Source organism: Taudactylus pleione, unplaced genomic scaffold (genome assembly GCF_031769625.1).
Source record: "Taudactylus pleione unplaced genomic scaffold, aTauple2 ptg001592l, whole genome shotgun sequence".
In the NCBI taxonomy this organism is placed as follows: domain Eukaryota; kingdom Metazoa; phylum Chordata; class Amphibia; order Anura; family Myobatrachidae; genus Taudactylus; species Taudactylus pleione.
The window spans coordinates 583,446-603,214 of record NW_028285989.1 but is presented as its reverse complement, the minus strand read 5'-3'; the positions used below and the strand labels follow the sequence as shown (position 1 = coordinate 603,214).

The 19,769-nt window shown below is 45.2% G+C and overlaps 1 protein-coding gene across 1 annotated transcript in view; it reads left to right on the top strand.

The window, feature by feature from the left end:
• Positions 1–1,207: 1,207 nt before the first annotated feature.
• LOC148442255 (histone-lysine N-methyltransferase PRDM9-like) overlaps positions 1,208–19,769 on the top strand; it is a 58,273-nt gene continuing 39,711 nt past the window's right edge. The window contains 4 exon segments of the mRNA XM_088464114.1: positions 1,208–1,288; positions 4,107–4,230; positions 9,744–9,842; positions 15,946–16,031. Coding sequence (XP_088320240.1) covers positions 1,208–1,288; positions 4,107–4,230; positions 9,744–9,842; positions 15,946–16,031 — 390 coding nt within the window.

Genomic DNA, 19,769 nt, shown 5'->3' with positions numbered 1-19,769 from the left:
CCAAGACATAGAGCCGTATTCAATTTGAGCCGAGCCGCAATACTTTTCCGTGTCCCGGACTTTTTACCTACTTCGCCTGTTTTGTAGGCGGAAAAGTATCGCGCGCGTGCCCGCTTTACCCGGTATTCAATTTGAAAGTACGCGAAAACGGGACCCGGCGAAACTTGAACAGGCGGAAAGTACTGTCAGATTTGGGGAAATCAGCCTGACACCCCCCAAAAGATGCTCTGACATGGGGGTTAGCTATGGTACCCCCAATTTGGCTTGCTGAAGGTAGTTGGTGTTTTTAAATGGGCTCAATAGCTGCTAAGTAGCGTTTTTCTAGACGGGGTGCAGAATAGTATTCAGGAGTATTTTTTGCATAAAATAACTTATCCCAGCAAATGTGGGGTACTTGAAAATGGGGGCCAGCATATTTAAAAGTTGGTAAAGTTAAGTTGAAAAAATCATGAAAAATCCACGTGCCGCAAGCACCTGCAATAAAAAAAAACACTTGGGGCATACTTCGGGACCCCCCCAGAGTCAAGTTCGCTTTGTCCCCCAACATTTTTTTTACGCCCCCAAATTCAAACTCATTTTTTGAGGTGTTCTTAAGTGTTTTTTTTATTTTTTGACACAGTTTACCTTTGGGGGACTGTCTGAAGGCTGCACAGGGGTTCCCGCAACGTTGCACCCCAAAACCCCAATGCTGCACTTTTTTCCGCCTCCCATTCATAGGCGAAACTCTTCCGCCTATTACATTGCATTGACTTTCCACCTAGGTGGAAAGTCTTTCAAAATGAATACGGAGTAAAATCAAAACAGGCGAAAATGACGTCATTGGCCAAATAGCTTGCGCCAAAAACACGCGGAAACAGCTTTTTGCCTCAAATTGAATACGCCCATAGTGGGAGTGCTAATGTCTGCTGTGCGATCGCAGGGTTTGCATACTTTGGCTGCGGACGCCATGCGAGCGACCGGGTCTGAATCGAGCCCAATGTGTTTGTGAGTGTCAGTATGTGTTTGTCAGTGTATGTGTCGGACAATGTGTATATATTTATGTTACTATCTGTATTTACATTAATAAAGGAGTTGGTTAAAGAAAGCGAAAGCAGATTAGATTTTAACTTGATACTTTTCCCACTGTGCCCAGTTTCCATTGTTTTACCAAAACCTGTGGGGTTTAGGAATGTAGACTGCGGAGAAGACTTGTACATATCATACACAGATGAGCACCTGTGAGGGAGAACCGGCACCATCCAACCATGTGGGCAGGAAGAGGAAGAGCAAATCTAAACATGGAAGGAAGGTTAGTATCTGCACACAGGGTGTGATGTTAATGTAAAGACGCTATCATCGTCACTGTGCATTGCTAATGTTTCAACAATTTTACACATGCTCCCTTTGTTGCAGATAAAACTTTTCTAGTATACATATGTATCCAAATAAGTGCTGACATAGCAGTTCCTATATAGCTTTTCTCTAGAGCTGAGCAAAGCGGTGGCAAAAGTTTGTGATACAATCTCGGAGTTCCACTATTGCTTCATGCATTCCGCAGATTGGCCGTTTTCCACTGTATACTTGCGCTTGCATTTCACTATATTTATGAGTAGATGCGGGAGAACAATGGTAAATTCAGTGTGATCTGGTCGGGGTAGGACTGGTAACGCTTAGGGCTGATCTTGAGTCAGACGCAAAGAGGCTGTACTTGCGGGCATCAGCAGAAGCAAGATTTACTGACGTAAGCTAGTGAGAGATTACATTCAGCTAATGCGAAGGCCCGTGCATCTGGAAGCAGGAAGCCGTGCCGCCCTTTTTACACCAGCCGCTGCAATGATCATCATTATACTACCAGCCCCATGCTAGGTGCAGGAGCTCTGTCAGATACAGGCTTCCCTTCCCCATACGCATGGCTCAGAATCACACAGAGCTTTCCATATGCGCCCACAGGGCCGTAACTAGGGTAGTGCAACCTGTGCCATGGCACAGGGCACTGCAGGGCAGGGGGCGCTGTTTGGGCCTGTCAATTTTCCTGTTAATTATCATTCTCACTTGTAGCTTCCTCTTCTTTTATTCCCAGCATCTCCTGGCTGCCTTATCTCTTCCCTGGCCCTTCCCCATGAAGCCATGGGCCTTTTTCAGGTGCACTCTCTAATGTTTCTAGTTAAAAATTGGGAGGGGGGGCGCCAATACTCTCTCTGGCACATGGCACCAGAAAGTCATAGTTGCCGACATTCAGCTCCCTCCTCCCGGGAGGGAGCTGAATGCCTGCACACAGCGGGGGGCGTGGCCGGGCACTGATGCCTAATGGGGGCCGAAAATAAAGGCATTCTGAAGCAGGGGGCGGAGCCACGATAACGCGATTTAGCGCTAATCGCGTCATCGGGACCCCCGCTGCGGGGGGTTTCTACTTGTAGTCGGGGGGTCAGGCGGCAGCCGGGAGGCTTGCCTACCTTTCCGGGGGGTCGGGAGCGGCACCCGATATTCGGGAGGCTCCCGACCAAATCGGGAGGGTAGGCAAGCCTGCAGAAAGTCTAGTTACGGCTCTGTGCACCCATGACACTCCCACAAGTCAGGGCAGCCCAGTTCAAGCCCCAAAACGCCAAACTTCATGAAAAGACATGATTATGATTGAATTAGGTCAAGAACATCTATTTAAAACTTATCCAACTTGATTTGTTAAAAAACATTTTTAACTTTTTAAACAGAATACCATACAAATTTAAAAAAAAATTATAGAACGCTGTGCATGAATTTGAACTGTTAAACTATTTAGGATAATCCATTATCCGTCATTTCCAGTGTATGGTTAAATCAATATTTAACGATTGTAGGGGCAAACAGTAGGGGCCGTGGTTCTAATGTTTGTAGGTCCCCGACGGCTGCTGCATCTGCCAGGTATGCGCACTGAGGACTCCACTGCAGAGAGGAGCAGCCGCCGGGCGAGGGGTGCCGCTGGGTTGCCTGATCACTCCTGTCCACAGTGTTCGGGACACACTGGGAGAGAAACCGCAGCAACCATGAGCCCCAGCTGCTCCGTATACTTTGCAGTCCGGTTGCTCTATTTACTTTGCAGTCCGGCTGCAACCATGTCAGGCAAGTGGTTAAGTCCCTAATTTTGTCATCGAAACGTGCAAAAGTTCACAACGTAAAGCACAATGTAAACTCTTCTTCACTCTCTATTTCAATGTTTGGTTACTTTTCATTGTGCTGCAGAATATGGCGATAGCTATCTATATAATAGCGCCCGGATTTCGGACATTACATAATATCCAGTTGCTCATTCAATGTGTTAGGCAGCAATTAAGGGCCTGATTCAGCATGGATCGCTATTGCAACAGCGTACGCAGATCGGTCAATGGTGCGTTCTGCTCATGAGTATGCAGCGCAGTGCGTGTGTGTGAGTTAGCATTGTGATCACTAAAGCAGAATGAAAGCCATGGCAGAGTAAGTGACAGGCTGTGAGCATTTGGGGGTGGTGACGGGGGAGTGGTCAGAGAAAGGCAGGCGTGCCTGTCCCTTTGAACGTCATTTCCTGGCCGCGCATAAATTAGCCACTGAGACAGCATACGCAGCTTGAGTACTCACTGCATTCAACAAGACTTGCAGTTTCTGCGGCAGATCAGACCTGCTGTAATTGTACGTGAGGGGTCGCTGATACTTGATGTTACCGATGTATGTGCAGGACTGCGAGGTATTACGGATGTGAGATAGTGGTAGTGGGCGTCTCTATGCTGGCTGTGCGATGGCTTTGCGATTGCATTCATTAGCATATTTTCGCAGCAGACCCCCGTATGTAATCGCAGCTGCGATCGCAATAGCTATCCATGCTGAATAAGGCCCTAAATCAATAGAGGACGAGCACCAAGTGAGACCTTACTGAGGTAGGTACCCAAATGTATGTAGGCCACGTCTCAGACAGCACTTGCGATTCATAGCAGCTTCTCAACACATGCTGTTACACTGTGCCCCCTCCTCCTTCATTCCATAAGTGCTTCCAAAGTCCCTTTAACTGGCCACGAGCTGGCTGCATTGGCTGAATAAACCACACTTAATGTTCTGGCTGCCATTTTACTGAGCTGTGTAAGTAAATAAACATTGAGCCTTCTGCTCTGTATTCTATTCAGGTCTCTGACAGTTACTCGGATATCTCACGGTACTTCCCAAAAGATCAATGGCCGGAAATTTCAGAGTATGAGAAAATCCGCTACAGAAGCCTGAAGCAGAACTACAAGAAATTGCTTGAGATAGGTGACGACTATAACTTCTTCACCAGCAGCAGAAATATCTGCATACTTATTATTATCAGTTATTTATATAGCGCACACATATTCCACAGCGCTGTACAGAGAGTATCTTGCCAGTCACATCAGTCCCTGCCCACGTGTATGCCTGTAATCAGGGGCGCTGATAGGGGGGGCTTGATGGTGGGGCCTGGCACTGCCCCCCCCCCCTCTTACATCACAGCAGCCCAGCACACGCTGCTGTGTGCTGGGCTGCACTGGGAGACTGCTCGAACCTGCTAAGAAGCAGCCACAGCAGTCTCCTATGCCTGTGGGGGGAGCGATCAAGCTGATCGTGCCCCCCACTGGTTATGCGCCGGGCTGATGGGGCTCACTGCACCCCCCTTGCCAGCGCGCAGCAAAACTTTTCTTTTTTCACCTAAGGGGGCGTGACCATGCCTTCGGCGATTAGGCCACGCCCCCTTTCCCCCCAGGCCCTTCTTGGCGGGCCTGCCTGTAATTTATACATCATAAAAGGGGTCCTCCACCTCACTGACAACAGACTTACCCGCACACTACTGATAGTACTGTGCCATTATTTTACGGTTCAGTATTACATGGAACGTATCTTATGTGTGTTCCCCTAATACTAACAGAGCGTTACGCCTGATAGATCATTTACAGCACCACAAGTACATTGTTTTACTACATAGGAAAATAATAATAACCTAAGAAAAACCTCTGGAATAGTGTTTACAGATGGGTCCAGCTACATTTTTGCCAATCTCGCTACAAACATGCGCACACATCGCGCCATGCAGTTACCCGCAGCAGCACATGCTACAGTACACTATGGCACACACTGTGATTGCACCATGCAATCCTACGAAGGCATGCATGGCGCAATTTGCTGCATACGCAGCAACAATGTAGCTGGACACGTATTCAGGAATTACAGAAACTCCAAGCAAAACACTAGGCGGTGCTATTGCTGACAGCTTTTAGGTGCCATGCAGAGAAAAAATACAGAGAAAAAAGATTGTAACATTTGTAGAGAGACTTTATTAAAATACAGCAAATAATAATCTGAAACAAGTGTCCAAAGAATAGAAAATAGTGTAAGTAATATTATCGGCGTGTACCATTCAATGATTGTATGGCCTGTTTCCATACATGCCTACCCTTCCGGTCTTCGCGGGAGGCTCCCGATTTTTCGGGGAACCCCCCGCACCCCCGGAAGGGTAGGCACTTCTCCTGCATTCTGCCCACTTCCTAGTGAAGTGGGGAGAATATTAGCGGGGATCGGCGGTTCTGAGCGTTGGGGGCGGGGCCTATTTACGCAATTCTATGAGAATTGTTTAATTTAGCTCCTCCCCTATTTTAATTACGCATATTCACAGTGAATTCCTGTAAGGGGCGGGGCTTAACAACGTGATTCTGCTGGCCCCGCCCCCAACTTCGCCTACCTGCTTCACCTCCCCGGCCTTCTCCCTGGGAGGAAGATTTAATAGTCGGCCTAATTTTCTCTTAGAGCTAGGTATGACCAATTCATGCTGGTATATATACCAATAAGTCAGCGTTTTTCAACCACTATGCCGTGGCATACTAGTGTGACGCGAGCAGTTGTCAAGTGTGCCGCGAGGTGAGTGCATTTGGAGCTTTACTTGTACTGCTGGCCAAGGCAGTGTTGGTTTTTTCAGGTAGGCTCAGGCGTGCCCAGGTCGTGACCTTTGGAGATGAGGCGGCATGACATAGCTCACGCATGCCGTGTTGCACGCCCGTCTGCTCACTGCTCCCAGCTCTGCACTGTGCTAAGTCACTGAGTGTGACTGAGCTACCCCAGGGACAGGAAAGGGACGACAGTGAGCCTTCTCAGATGGTTATTTTATTTTTCTTTGGGGGCCAATGTGATTTTTTTTTTCTGGGAGTTGAAATGGATTGTTTTGGGTTTCTTTCTGTGGGGGCCAGCCAATGTGATTGTTTTTCTTTCTGTGAGGACCATTTTATTTTATATTTTTTTCTGTGGGGACGCTGTGTTTCATTTTTTTTTCTGTAGGGCCCAATGTGTTTGTTTTTGTTCTGTGGGGGACATTTTTTTTTTTCTATGAGGGGCAGTGTCTGTTCTTTTTCCTGTGGGGGTCAATTTGTGAGTGCTTTTTCCCTGGGGGCCAATTTATGTGCTTTTTTCCCGTGAGGGACTGATGGTGTGCCTTAACAATTTTAAAATCTTGTTCAGTGTGCCGCGAATTGAAAATCACTGCACTAAGGGGAGGGTTAGGCACGAAGAGGGGAGGGTTAGGTTTAAGCACCGGGAAGCAGAGGCGCCAAGAGGGGGGGGAGCGGGTACTAATTATCCTGGGCCCAGGCTTGCTGGAGGGGCCCTGTGGGGACCTGGGTCCGGCACCGCCCCCCTCTTACAACACAGCAGCCCAGCACGTGCTGCTGTGTGCTGAGCTGCACTGGGAGACTGATCGCGGCTGCGAAGAAGCTGATCGCGCCCCACTGGTTATGCGACAGGCTGAAGGGGCTCACTGTACCCCCCTCGCCAGCGCGCAGCGGTGCTGCAAAACTTTTTTATTTGTTTAACCTAAGGGGTCATGGCCACACCTTCCGCGATTAGGCCATGCCCCTTTTTTACCGGGGCATGTTGCGCCTCTTGGTGAGCCTGCTGGGAAGGGAGGGTTATGGTTAGGGTAGGGTTAGGTATAATTACCTCGAACCGTCGGGATGGTAACCTAGTCGGGATGCTGGCATAGGGATTCTGACTGCCGGGATCCCATACCCAACCCCTACAGCAGGGGTGGGGAACCTCCGGCCCGCGGGCCGTATACGGCCCGCAAGGTGAAATCATCCGGCCCGGCCAGCTGTCAGCAGCAGCAGCAGAATCAGCATAGTGTAGCGGCTGTCAGTGGCGGCAGGTAGTGCAGCGGTAGAGCGGGGATGTCAGGATTGTCATCGGCGGTAGGTAGTGCAGCGGGGGAGAAGGGATGTCAGGATTGTCATTGGCGGCTGGTAGCCAATGACAGCCCTGACACACCCTTTCTCCCCGCTGCGCTATAAGCGACGGCAGGTAGCACAGCGAGGGGAGGGTGTGTGTGTCAGGGCTGTCATCGGCTATCAGCGGCGGGAGGTAGCGCAGTGGTGGAGGGTGTCAGAACATCTGCAGAATGTCAACATTCCGCACGGGCTGGAGGGTTAGGTTTTGGTCTGGGAGTGTTAAGGATAGGCACTAGGGAGCGGTTATGGTTAGGTTGCGGCAGAGAATGGTTAGGGATAGGCACCGATCGGACCCCCTCCTCTCCGGCGGTGCATTGTGCCAGAGTCTACTGCGCATGCGCAGGTCTCCGGGAACATGGCGCTCATGCTGAGTCCCTGGGACATCTCTGCTGCACATGCGCAAATCACCCGGGAAATGGCCACGGTGGCCATTTTCCTGGTGATTTCTGCAGCGCCACGCCGACTGATAGTATATTTAATTAGGCACGGTGTGTGGGCCTGTGTGCACTGCACACCTTGCACCGATTATATAGATACTCCCCTAGAAATACTCCCTGCTGGAACCATTGAAGGATAGCCAGAAGTCATCATGACATCATTGCCGGACCCTGAAGGCACCGCTGTAGCCCCTGTACCCGACTTACCAGGTAAGTCACTGCTAGACCACCACAAATGTTTTGTAGACGGTCTGTGTGTGGAATATTCAGTGTTTACATGATGAGAGTCGACGTGGCTAATGTCGATATTATGACAATGCCAACATTCTAATGTCAACAAAATAAACCCCACCCATGTAATCATGAGGTTAATAAAATATGTGCTAGATGCTGGAGACAAGAGAAAGATCATTTGGAAAAATGCCCCGATCTAATAGTGCTAGGCAAAGTGGTGCAGAGAGAACTTATCTCTGTCCACAGGAAATATGCGTCTGCAAGAAAAATCTATGACTCAACAGATGAGACCTGACAATATCAACAGTGGTCCGAACTGATGGCACAGATTTAATAGAAGGAAAAAAAACTGTTCTTCGCATGAGAACAACTGTAAGGCAACAACTTCCCTCATATTGGAAGAAAAAAAAATTCTTACAGTATTTTGCATTGAGAAAACAAAACATACAGAATTGCATATTAATAATTTGGACGAGTTTCTACTTTCTTAGGACTAACCACCAAGCAGGACTGTCAATGAAATAACCACCATAGGAAATTAAAAAAAACATCCTTTACATGTGTGCTTGCTTTTGCCTCAAATTGTGAAACATTAACGACAAAATACACATATTCAATTTCAAATGTAAAACTTTCCCAAAAGGTGATTTTCTGGTAGGTATCATACTGTAGGTTGGGGAACTGAGAGAGGCTGAGCTGTAGATTTAATAACTGTTGGATTGCAGTCTAAAAAAAACAGCATTTACTGTACTATGCATAGTTTATGACTGCCATGTGAAATATGACATTGTTACCTGTCAGATTTCAAACCCTTATTCTGCAGCAGATCCGATAGCTAACCCACCTTCCATCTGCTGAGGAGGTGAACTGCTGCACTGATCAGTATGATCTGTGCAGGCTTAAAACGTAAAAAAGGGATAAAATAAAAAAATTAGATTGGTTATTATTTTCCCACCCAATCTGTAATCATCCATGGGTCTCTGAGTCTGAGCTGGAATTGGAAAATAGGGGGAGTAACAGCTTGGTGCTCCCCTTATTGTCCAATACCAGCACCAGGCTTAACCCCACGCTGTTCCCCTCCCGTCCCCATTATCCAAATAGAACTGTTTTTCTAGTGGATTATGGCCCTCATTCAGAGCCGTACGCTCTGAGCAGAGCGCACGCTCTGAATGAGGGCCGGCCTCCATTTTCATGGAGCGTCCTCCTGGACGCTCGTATAGCTGTGGGTCACCACCCACAGGCTATACGAGCGTGCATTGTGATGGTCGCGATGGTCGAGACCATCGAATTTGCGAGCCGGAGCCTGCGGTTGAGGTTTTCAACCGCAAGCTCCGGAGTGATTTTGGCTCTATCAGAGCCAAAATCACTCCCACTGACATCACTAGTGATGTCAGTGGGCCGGCTTCTGACGGGAGGCGTTCCCGTGGGAACGCCCCCGTCAGGGAGGCACGCCCCCGGCACGCCCACCAAAGGGGGCGTGCTGTCAATCAACATTGACAGCACGCCCCCTTTGATCGGACACAACGAGCGAAGGACTTTCCTTCGCTCGTCGCGTCTGGCGCATGCGCACGACGGAGCTCCCTCCGTCGTGCGCATGCTCAGTGCATAACGTCGACCCACTTGCGACCGGACAGCCGCTCGCGCGTGGGTCTGAATCAGGCCCTATGTTTTTATTTATTTTTTTATGTTTTTATGCCACCATTTAACAGGATGCAGCGCAGGAAGATGCTTATTGCTAGAAGAATTAGTTATTTCCATGTTTTTCATTGTTTGTTAATATGGAAAATTACAAGCATTTAGCATTTTTGAAAATTTAGAGCTTGAATAATTAAATTATTGTTTTATTTTTTGTATATAATTTATTGTAATTTAGGTTTCAATGCACGAAAACCCATATTTATGACCAAACAAGCTAAATATAATGCAGATAGCACCAGTGATTCTGATGATGACTGGACACCAAAGCTTGAAGGTAAAATGTAGATTTGTTTTATCTTTCAGATCACATTGCTGACTGCTCTGGTATACAGTAACAGCTGGTTATGGGTAGGGTAATAAATAATGCAATAGGTGTTCAAAGGTATATTTAGTGCTGTTTAATATGATTAAAATGAGTCTTCTGTGGCATAATAAGATTAAAATGACAGTCTTCTGTGGCATAATAAGATTAAAATGACAGTGTTCTGTGGCATAATAAGATTAAAATGACAGTCTTCTGTGGCATAATAAGATAAAAATGACAGTCTTCTGTGGCATAATAAGATAAAAATGACAGTGTTCTGTGGCATAATAAGATAAAAATTACAGTCTCCTGTGGCATAATAAGATTAAAATGACAGTGTTCTGTGGCATAATAAGATTAAAATGACAGTCTTCTGTGGCATAATAAGATAAAAATTACAGTCTCCTGTGGCATAATAAGATTAAAATGACAGTGTTCTGTGGCATAATAAGATTAAAATGACAGTCTTCTGTGGCATAATAAGATTAAAATGACAGTCTTCTGTGGCATAATAAGATTAAAATGACAGTGTTCTGTGGCATAATAAGATTAAAATGACTGTCTTCTGTGGCATAATAAATTTAAAATGACAGTCTTCTGTGGCATAATAAGATAAAAATTACAGTCTCCTGTGGCATAATAAGATTAAAATGACAGTGTTCTGTGGCATAATAAGATTAAAATGACAGTCTTCTGTGGCATAATAAGATAAAAATGACAGTCTTCTGTGGCATAATAACACTAAAATGACAGTGTTCTGTGGCATAATAAGATTAAAATGACAGTCTTCTGTGGCATAATAAGATAAAAATGACAGTCTTCTGTGGCATAATAAGATAAAAATTACAGTCTCCTGTGGCATAATAAGATTAAAATGACAGTGTCCTGTGGCATAATAAGATTAAAATGACAGTCTTCTGTGGCATAATAAGATAAAAATGACAGTCTTCTGTGGCATAATAAGATAAAAATTACAGTCTTCTGTGGCATAATAAGATTAAAATGACAGTGTTCTGTGGCATAATAAGATTAAAATGACAGTCCTCTGTGGCATAATAAATTTAAAATGACAGTCTTCTGTGGCATAATAAGATAAAAATTACAGTCTCCTGTGGCATAATAAGATTAAAATGACAGTGTTCTGTGGCATAATAAGATTAAAATGACAGTCTTCTGTGGCATAATAAGATTAAAATGACAGTCTTCTGTGGCATAATAAGATAAAAATGACAGTCTTCTGTGGCATAATAAGATTAAAATGACAGTCTTCTGTGGCATAATAAGATTAAAATGACAGTCCTCTGTGGCATAATAAATTTAAAATGACAGTCTTCTGTGGCATAATAAGATAAAAATTACAGTCTCCTGTGGCATAATAAGATTAAAATGACAGTCTTCTGTGGCATAATAAGATTAAAATGACAGTGTTCTGTGGCATAATAAGATTAAAATGACAGTCTTCTGTGGCATAATAAGATTAAAATGACAGTCTTCTGTGGCATAATAAGATTAAAATGACAGTGTTCTGTGGCATAATAAGATTAAAATGACAGTCTTCTGTGGCATAATAAATTTAAAATGACAGTCTTCTGTGGCATAATAAGATAAAAATTACAGTCTCCTGTGGCATAATAAGATTAAAATGACAGTGTTCTGTGGCATAATAAGATTAAAATGACAGTCTTCTGTGGCATAATAAGATAAAAATGACAGTCTTCTGTGGCATAATAAGATTAAAATGACAGACTTCTGTGGCATAATAAGATAAAAATTACAGTCTTCTGTGGCATAATAAGATTAAAATGACAGTCCTCTGTGGCATAATAAATTTAAAATGACAGTCTTCTGTGGCATAATAAGATAAAAATTACAGTCTCCTGTGGCATAATAAGATTAAAATGACAGTGTTCTGTGGCATAATAAGATTAAAATGACAGTCTTCTGTGGCATAATAAGATAAAAATGACAGTCTTCTGTGGCATAATAACACTAAAATGACAGTCTTCTGTGGTATAATAAGAGTCTTCTGTGGCTTATACCCCTTTCAGACATCTCGAGATTCCCAGGAATTTGGCTGAGCCGTGTCTGTCCGAAAGGTACCTACCCGGGAACACATTCCCGGGTAGCCGCCCCTTCAATCGACCAGGGTTTTTCCCGGGACTTAAGTCCCGGGAAATTACCGTGCCTCTGTCTGAATGGTGCTACCCGGGAATTTACTGCTCCCGGGCAACACCAAGCAGCTTTTACTTGTAGATGGCAGCGCAGAGCGTCCTATAGGTTGCTCAGTGCTGCTGCTTTGAGTTGGCAGTGCAGAGCGTCCTATAGGACGCTCAGCGCTACTGCTCACCACCCCCAGCGCCGGCCGGCTGTGTACAGAGAACCCCAGCCAGACGGTGGGGACACCCACCGGCGGGTCTCTGCCACAGCGGGCCGCCCGTCACGCCGCTCGCTGTGTTGCCGACACAGGGCCCCAGCTGGACGCCGGGGACACCCGCGCTGGAGACCGCCGACTGGTCCCAGCCATAGCGGGCCACCCGGCACTCCCACTGGACCACCAGGGAATTAAAATAAATTTAAAAAAAATAATAATAAAAAAAAAAAAATCGGCATTTTGATTGGCCGGCTTCCGGCAGCTGAATGATGACATCATCATCAGCCAGAGAGGGGATAGGCTAGAAGGAGCAGACGGCAGAGAAGAGGCAGGTAAGCAGAAAAACCCTGCTCTTGTCTGAAAGGGGTCTGCCTGGGAATTTCCCGGGTAGTGTGAAAGGGAGGTGTCGACCAAATACCCGGGAATTTGCACAGGAGAAATTCCCGGGTCTGAGCAAGAAATTTCCCGGGTTGTATATCTGAAAGGGGTAATACTGACTTCTTCCTGGGTGACAGGATGTTACTAAACAAACATCTATGACTGTGAATTGCTGATTCTATTGGTGACAGTAAGTCCAGTGTTCCAAGCTTGCTTAAAGCCCACAGAAATGGAAGTGCAGACGGAAATGTAAAACAACACCCCGAAAATGACAAACTATGGATTAGAAAATTTTTTTTTTTTCATGCATCCATTGGGGGACACTGGAACAGTGGGGTATAGAGGTGCTGGATGGATCTTGGTCAGTTTTACAAAAATATGAATATCACCTGGGAAGCCGTCAATTATTATCCAAAAAAAACAAAGCCAAGGGCAGATTGAGCAGAAAGGAGATTACTGCAGCGCCAATTGGAGCTGGGAAAATCTTTAAAGGTAAACTTCAGAAAGGTCAGTTCCACTGACCATACATTTATCTGCACTATCTTGAAGATAGGCGTGCCAATAATGGGGGGGAAGCGGTATCTGCAGCACATAACATTACCAGTAAACCCCATAATGGACCATCATACATCTACCCCCCTGGGAGGTGACAAGCAGCAGCAGGATCGTGCTTCAGACAGCAGCAGGCAATACAGCGTATTTCCCTCCTCATCTTCCCCTCCTGAGATTGAGAGGAGTCTTCGCACAGTGGTCATTCCTGCACTGGAGTAAGCAGAGCCTCAGGTACAGGTATAGTAAAGGAACTTACTTGATACTAAAGGGAGAAGCTTCACATTAAGGTTTAAAGCTCTTTTCTTTGGAGCTTTTCGTATGTGTGGAAACAGTATGCACTGCTAACAGTAATCTGAGGGACAGCTGCATCATCTAATCTTCTGTGTCTCCCAACCTCAGGAGACTCGCATAGCTTGGCTATTGTCCCAGATGTTTCTACATATTTCCATATTGTATAGATTAATGCATTATTAAAGTGCCAGTCTTGTGATACGGAGACCCATAGGCCGCACTCACCCCCAGCTGATGATGCTGACCTAATGCACCCTGCTTGGGTGAAATAAATTAAAAAGGTGTGATATTGCCCAAACATTTTGTCGCACTCCAGCCCTAACTGTTCAAAATAGTTTCACAGTTATCCAGCTTACATGTCCATGTGGTTTAAATGTAGAAACTATAAGCCCAAAATTTGGTCATTTCAGTTCAGATTTATGCAAAATGTTCTTCTTCCTCTGAAAAGTTATTTGAAGCCTGTGCAAAATCAGGCAAATACCACAGGTCTGCCTTGGTCCAAACCTGGGAAGGCTCAGATTCACATATACAGTACAGTATATTTTCAGGAAGAACAAAATGTGACTGAGGATATGGTTTAAGAGGAATCAGGCTATACTGAAGAAGAGTCCACTAAAAGACAGGGAAATAAGGAAATAATCTGAGCCGTTTGTCAGACTCTTTGGGGTATATTTGCTAAAGGTCGATTTTGGCTTTTTGGTGATTTTCTGTGTGATTTGCAAATCAGGGATTTACTAAAGGCAAAATCAGCGATAAAATCGACTACAAAACTGAATCCCGACCAAAATCGATCATTGACCAAACATCAATATTATCACATAGACCACTGCAGAATTCTCTCATTTACTAAAAGTCGGATTGTAAATCGACACAAACTTGACTGTAAAATCGACAGGAAAATACCCAAATAAATAGATTATTAAAAAACTTGATTTTTTCTTCTAAACACCATTCTTTCGGTAGGAACTTAATTATGATGCCTATAAAAAGAGACACAGGCATGTGGTGCACTGTGGGATTTGCGTTACCTCCTGACACCAGTTCCTGTGGCATAATTCTCTTGACCCATTCCTCATACTCATTATCATCCACCTCCACAGGTGACCCTCCTCCAGTGCTGCATGTAGAGCGCCTCTCCAGGGCCATCTTGGATTTGACACGTCATTGGACGTCTAAAAACGCTCCAGACACTGGCGCTTGCCGCGTTTTAAATGCCCAATATAGTTCACCACATCAACTGCTGCCTGCCACAGGGCCCGCTTTCTTCTTGCAGATGTGCGTTGGGCCTGGTGACTAAATAAGTCCTCAAAGTTAAACAATAAGGAGGTTACCAACACACAATATTCCTCAAAGTTAAACCAGATTTAGTTTTGCCATGTTGAGGCTTCTCCCCTGAATCGGAGTCCTGGCCCTCTGCCTCCTTCATCACATTATCCTCACCAACTGGATCCCTCTCCTCCACCTCCCTATTCTCTCTTGCCCTACACCTGGCAGCCTCCATAACAAAGAGAAAAATAAATACACAAAACTAGCAGAAAACTTAAACACACACACTCCCCAGGCACACACACAAACACTGACAAAGACTAAATAAAAAAAAATTAGACAATACAAAAAATAAGACAAGCTCCAAAATGACAATAACAACACAGAAAATGACGGTACAAAACTCGCAGAAATCACTTTTAAGCACCTATATGAAATCACCACTCTCCTGCTAAACACTCCTCCCTCCTATCTTTCCACAAAACACCCTTTCAAAAACTACATCCCCTGGAAACCCCCGCGGCTACGGGTATACTTCCGAGTACTGCAGAACTCCGCTTTTACAAGTATAGGGGGATCTAAAGAAACGGAGGCCCCATCTTCATGCCCTATGAATCAAGCGATGATGACAGCAGAGTGGGATATCTGAGAGGGAAGGCGCCGCAGGTGGAACTCCGTGAAAAACCGGAACCGACGCCATTTTGCTTTTTCCGAAGAGTACTTAAGGAGACCAGCACTGCAGCTTCTAAGGACCTTGATAAAGACACTGTGTGAGTGTCGAAATGCATTGGTGCCACAGAGAGCTGCTATCAGGGGAGACTGGACCGTTCAGACACTCGGAGGTATGTGCTTTATAATATTTTACACTCAGTAGAAACCGGACTTACTTTGATATACTTAAGCATTATTTAATGCATTCTCTTTGAAAGCTGCTTCAGACAAAAAATTGTAAATCAATATCTAAATCTATTTATATTGCATTTGATGGGATTGATTCAGCAAACTTTGTGAAAACCAATACTTGTCCCATTCTCAAAACTTTTGGCCATGGCTGTACATTTGCATAAAAAATATAAACAAGGGTTATGCTTCTAACTACATGCTGTAAGACAAGTCACATTTTGCAGAATGTAACAGCATTTTGTATAAAACAGCCTAAGAAATATCACAGATCATTTTTGTGGCAGGATTAAATTTTACCCTCTACCTTTTCAGCTAGTTTACGAAACATTGGAACGCGTCGCAAGTCATATCTATTTATAAAAACAAAAGTAAATACAGAAATAAATGATACGATGCAGGTAAGCTCTTTCTTTGATTGCACAATTTCATATATTGCCTCTCTTCTCTTCATCTCTCTTCTCTATCCTACTCTCCACTTCCTGTGTTCAGGGACAGAATAAGGGGGAAGGGGGGGTGACAGGGGCAGTTGCCCCTGGACTCCTACACATGGAGGTGCCCCCACACAGGGTCGAAGTGACCTTGCCGAGAACAGGTGTCCAGTGGCTCCTGTTCCCAGATTGTGGCTCAGCTGCTGAGGCTCTGTGTTTACTGCATGCAGCAGCACAGTCAGTACTGCTGCATACAGCGCGGAGCAGCTCCTGAGTCCCATCATCGGCGACACATTACGTCCATGATGCTGATGAAGGGACTAGGGAGCAGATCTGCCAGGAGGTGACATCACTCAGGTGAGTAATCAGCTGTGGAGCAGTAGGCTATGTGTGGCTTGGGGGTGGAGGTGGGGTTGGGGATGTGGGGGGGTGGTAGGCTCCAGATGGCAAGTGGGGAGGGGGGCAGTAGGCTCCATGTGGCAAAGGTGGGGGGTGGCTATGTAGGCTCCATGTGGCTAGGGGGAAGGGGGTGGCTGTGTATGTAGGCTCCGTGTGGCATAGGGAGGGGAAGGCTCCGTGTGGCTTGAAGGGGGCCTCCACAACTTAGTTTCCCTGGGGCCCCCAGAAGCCTTAATCCAGCTCCCCTCCCTCGATCGGTTGTTCAAATGCAAAAGTGTTCTTACTGGTGATCCAGTTAACGTTAAGGTCATTGTACCTCGGAGCACAATACAGGTGATTCTGAGTCACACTCAAAGTGGCTGTATTTGCATACGCTAATGCGAGCACCCGTTTAACTAATGCAGGAATTTGTGCTTCTGCAAAGAGAAACACATGCTGTTTTACACCAGCCGCCACCACCATCATTATTACTATCAGCACTTGCATCAGTCCCATGCTTAGGTGCAAAAGATCCGTCAGAGACAGGCTTCCATACCCTGTATGCAGGGCTCAAAATCGCAGGGAGCTTTTCATATACGCTCATGACACTCCCACAAGTCAAGGGGTTAAGGGGCCTATTCATCAAAACTAAAATAACGTTTGTAAGGACATTTTCCTTAAATAACGTTATTTTGGTATTCATGAACAGACTTAGCACAGAAGATATCACAGATATCTCCTTGCTAAGTTCCCCTGCGTTAATTTCCACACTCCCCATACATTAGTACATTAGTATGGGGATGTTGAAATTGTGGTATTCATCAAATTCTGAAAATTATGAATTTTCGGAATTTGATGCAGTTACTATTCGCCACTGTGAGGTGGCGAATAGCAGAATCCACTTACCTGTATCAGCGTGTGCAGGTCCCCCGACGAGTCCCTCCGGCGCTCTGCTCCGTCCTCAGGCTCTGGAGGCTGGTCTGTCATGTGTGCTCCCCAGCAGAGAACAAGAAAGTTTAGACAAAGAAAAAAATTTTTTTTTTCTTTCTAATCTGTCATGTGGTCTGCTGGGAAACCACATGACAGACCAGCAGGACGGAGCCGGAGGCTGCTGCGCGTACAGGTAAGTCGGGAAGGGGGGGGGGAGGTGAGCGGAGGGCGGGGGTACACAAACTTTCCGCATCTGTAAGCAGTGGTGCGCATGCGCTGGTTTTACAGATGCAACAGCGCATGCGCAGCACTGTTTCCAGACGCGATAAGGTAGTGTAGGCAGGGAAAAGTATCTATTTCCCGAAAAGCTGTCATCGCAAAAATGACAGCTTTTCGGAATAGATACTTATGGAGAGGTGGAATGATGAATTCCACCTATAATTAGCTAGAACTCCATGAGAGTTCTAAAGCTAATTATCTCCAGAGACTTTTTAGGTTTAATGAATAGGCCCCTAAGTGCGATTGCATTATCACTGCCCTATTCACACACCAAAATGAACTATTTCACAGAAGAACAGATCCAGCCAAGTTCTGTCTGACTCAGAATAGGATGAACACATGCAAAAACGCTTCAATTCACATCTGCGCATGTTCTGTATGCAAAAAGTCATAATGCCTGTGAACAGAGATCCGTGCGACTCATAACAGGGCACATGCAGACATGGGCGGCCGAATGCAGGCGTGCCAGTGTGTTTCAACGCCGTTACACGGGCGTGCATAAATTAGCCACTGCAATACGAGTCGCTGCCTGAGGTCTCATAGCGTGCGCAGAAGTAAGCAATTCCTGAGTAATGTCTGGGCTTCATTAACTGTGCGTATGGGTCCGATGTTACTCAAAGTTACCGATTGTTTTTCTATGTTGGCCAAGTATACGGATGTGAATAAGGGGAAGCGGGTTTCCTTATGCCAAGCTGCTCTGCATGAAGGAAGATCCACATTCACTAAACAGTATAGTTTGAAGGGAACATGGTTAGAGGATGGCATAACACTGGCTACAGTCAGAGCTACCCCCCTTGTGTGCTGATTATTCCCACTACCACCTGCAAAGTGACACCGACAATTGCACCAAATCTCCAATTGTTTTGATCCTGTCTACTGACAATTTGACCACACCTACCACATGGGCCACTTTCAGAATATTTTCCAGGGACACTTTAAATTCCCAATCCTACATTTGTATCTAGGTTAGTTTATGCAGTAGTGTAAATTGATAGCTAGATGTGTGCTAACCCACGTATTTTGGTTTTGGCAAAACTACCCTCAAATGTTTTGTTTTGGTTTTAGATTTGATAAGAACAACTAAAATCATGTAACTTGGACCTGTTTTTGTTCCTACAGTATTTATTAACATCAATCACATTCAATACCAGTCATTTCCAGTCAATTTTGACCACCTCAGCACCTGAAATCACGAGGGAGGGACTTAAATGCAATCCAAAATATGCAAGATCTGATTTTTAGATCCAAGTTCCGAACTTGGGGAGAAGACCCGAGGCAGGACTCTGTTCTACTCGGAACCCCAAAGTGATCCGAGGTCACCTCTACTATTCACCCCCCTGGACGTAATATTGTACATGTTTATCACTAACATTGAGCGTTAGTGGGACAAACAAAGGTGGACTGGAGGAGAGTGGGACATACGGAGGGAGATGGAGGTAAAGGGGGAAGAACAGAGGAAATGACAGGAAATGGTGGGGGAACAGAAGAGAAAATAAACAGCTACAAAATAGCTAGTGGCCAGAGATAAGCTAACAGCGATAAATGCATTCGTTCTATAACTGGCGGATTTTAATTTTTTAAACATTGGTGAAAAGCAGTGGGTTTTAGTGACTGTCTAAAACATCACCTTTGAGATCGCTGGAAGTGAGCAAGCCAAATTAACTATATATAAATATAATTGCCCTAAACAAGGAATAGCTGTGAGAAATGTAATCTTTTGCGAACGGTCTATAAGCATGTATTAAGTGGCAGTTGTACAGCTATAATATATTATTCGAAAATGTTTTCAATTGAGCAGCTCAACTTCCCCAATTAAGGGGCCTATTCATCATCGGAGGCTGTATGGCTTCCGATGATGAAGTATTGAACCTAATACTTCATCATCTAATACTTCAGGACCTAAAGTGGTTCTCTCAACATTTTGCTCGCCATCCCTAACCAGCTCATGAAAAACTGAGCACAATACAACTTACTTATTTACTGTATACATTAAAAATCTCTTTCTAAAAAGCCAGCTGCATATCTTTAAGTACAGTATATAACATATATTTAGGAGAAATGTACACTGGGAATCCACAACTTAGGCCTGTATTCAATTATTTTCGCACCCGCGATACTTTT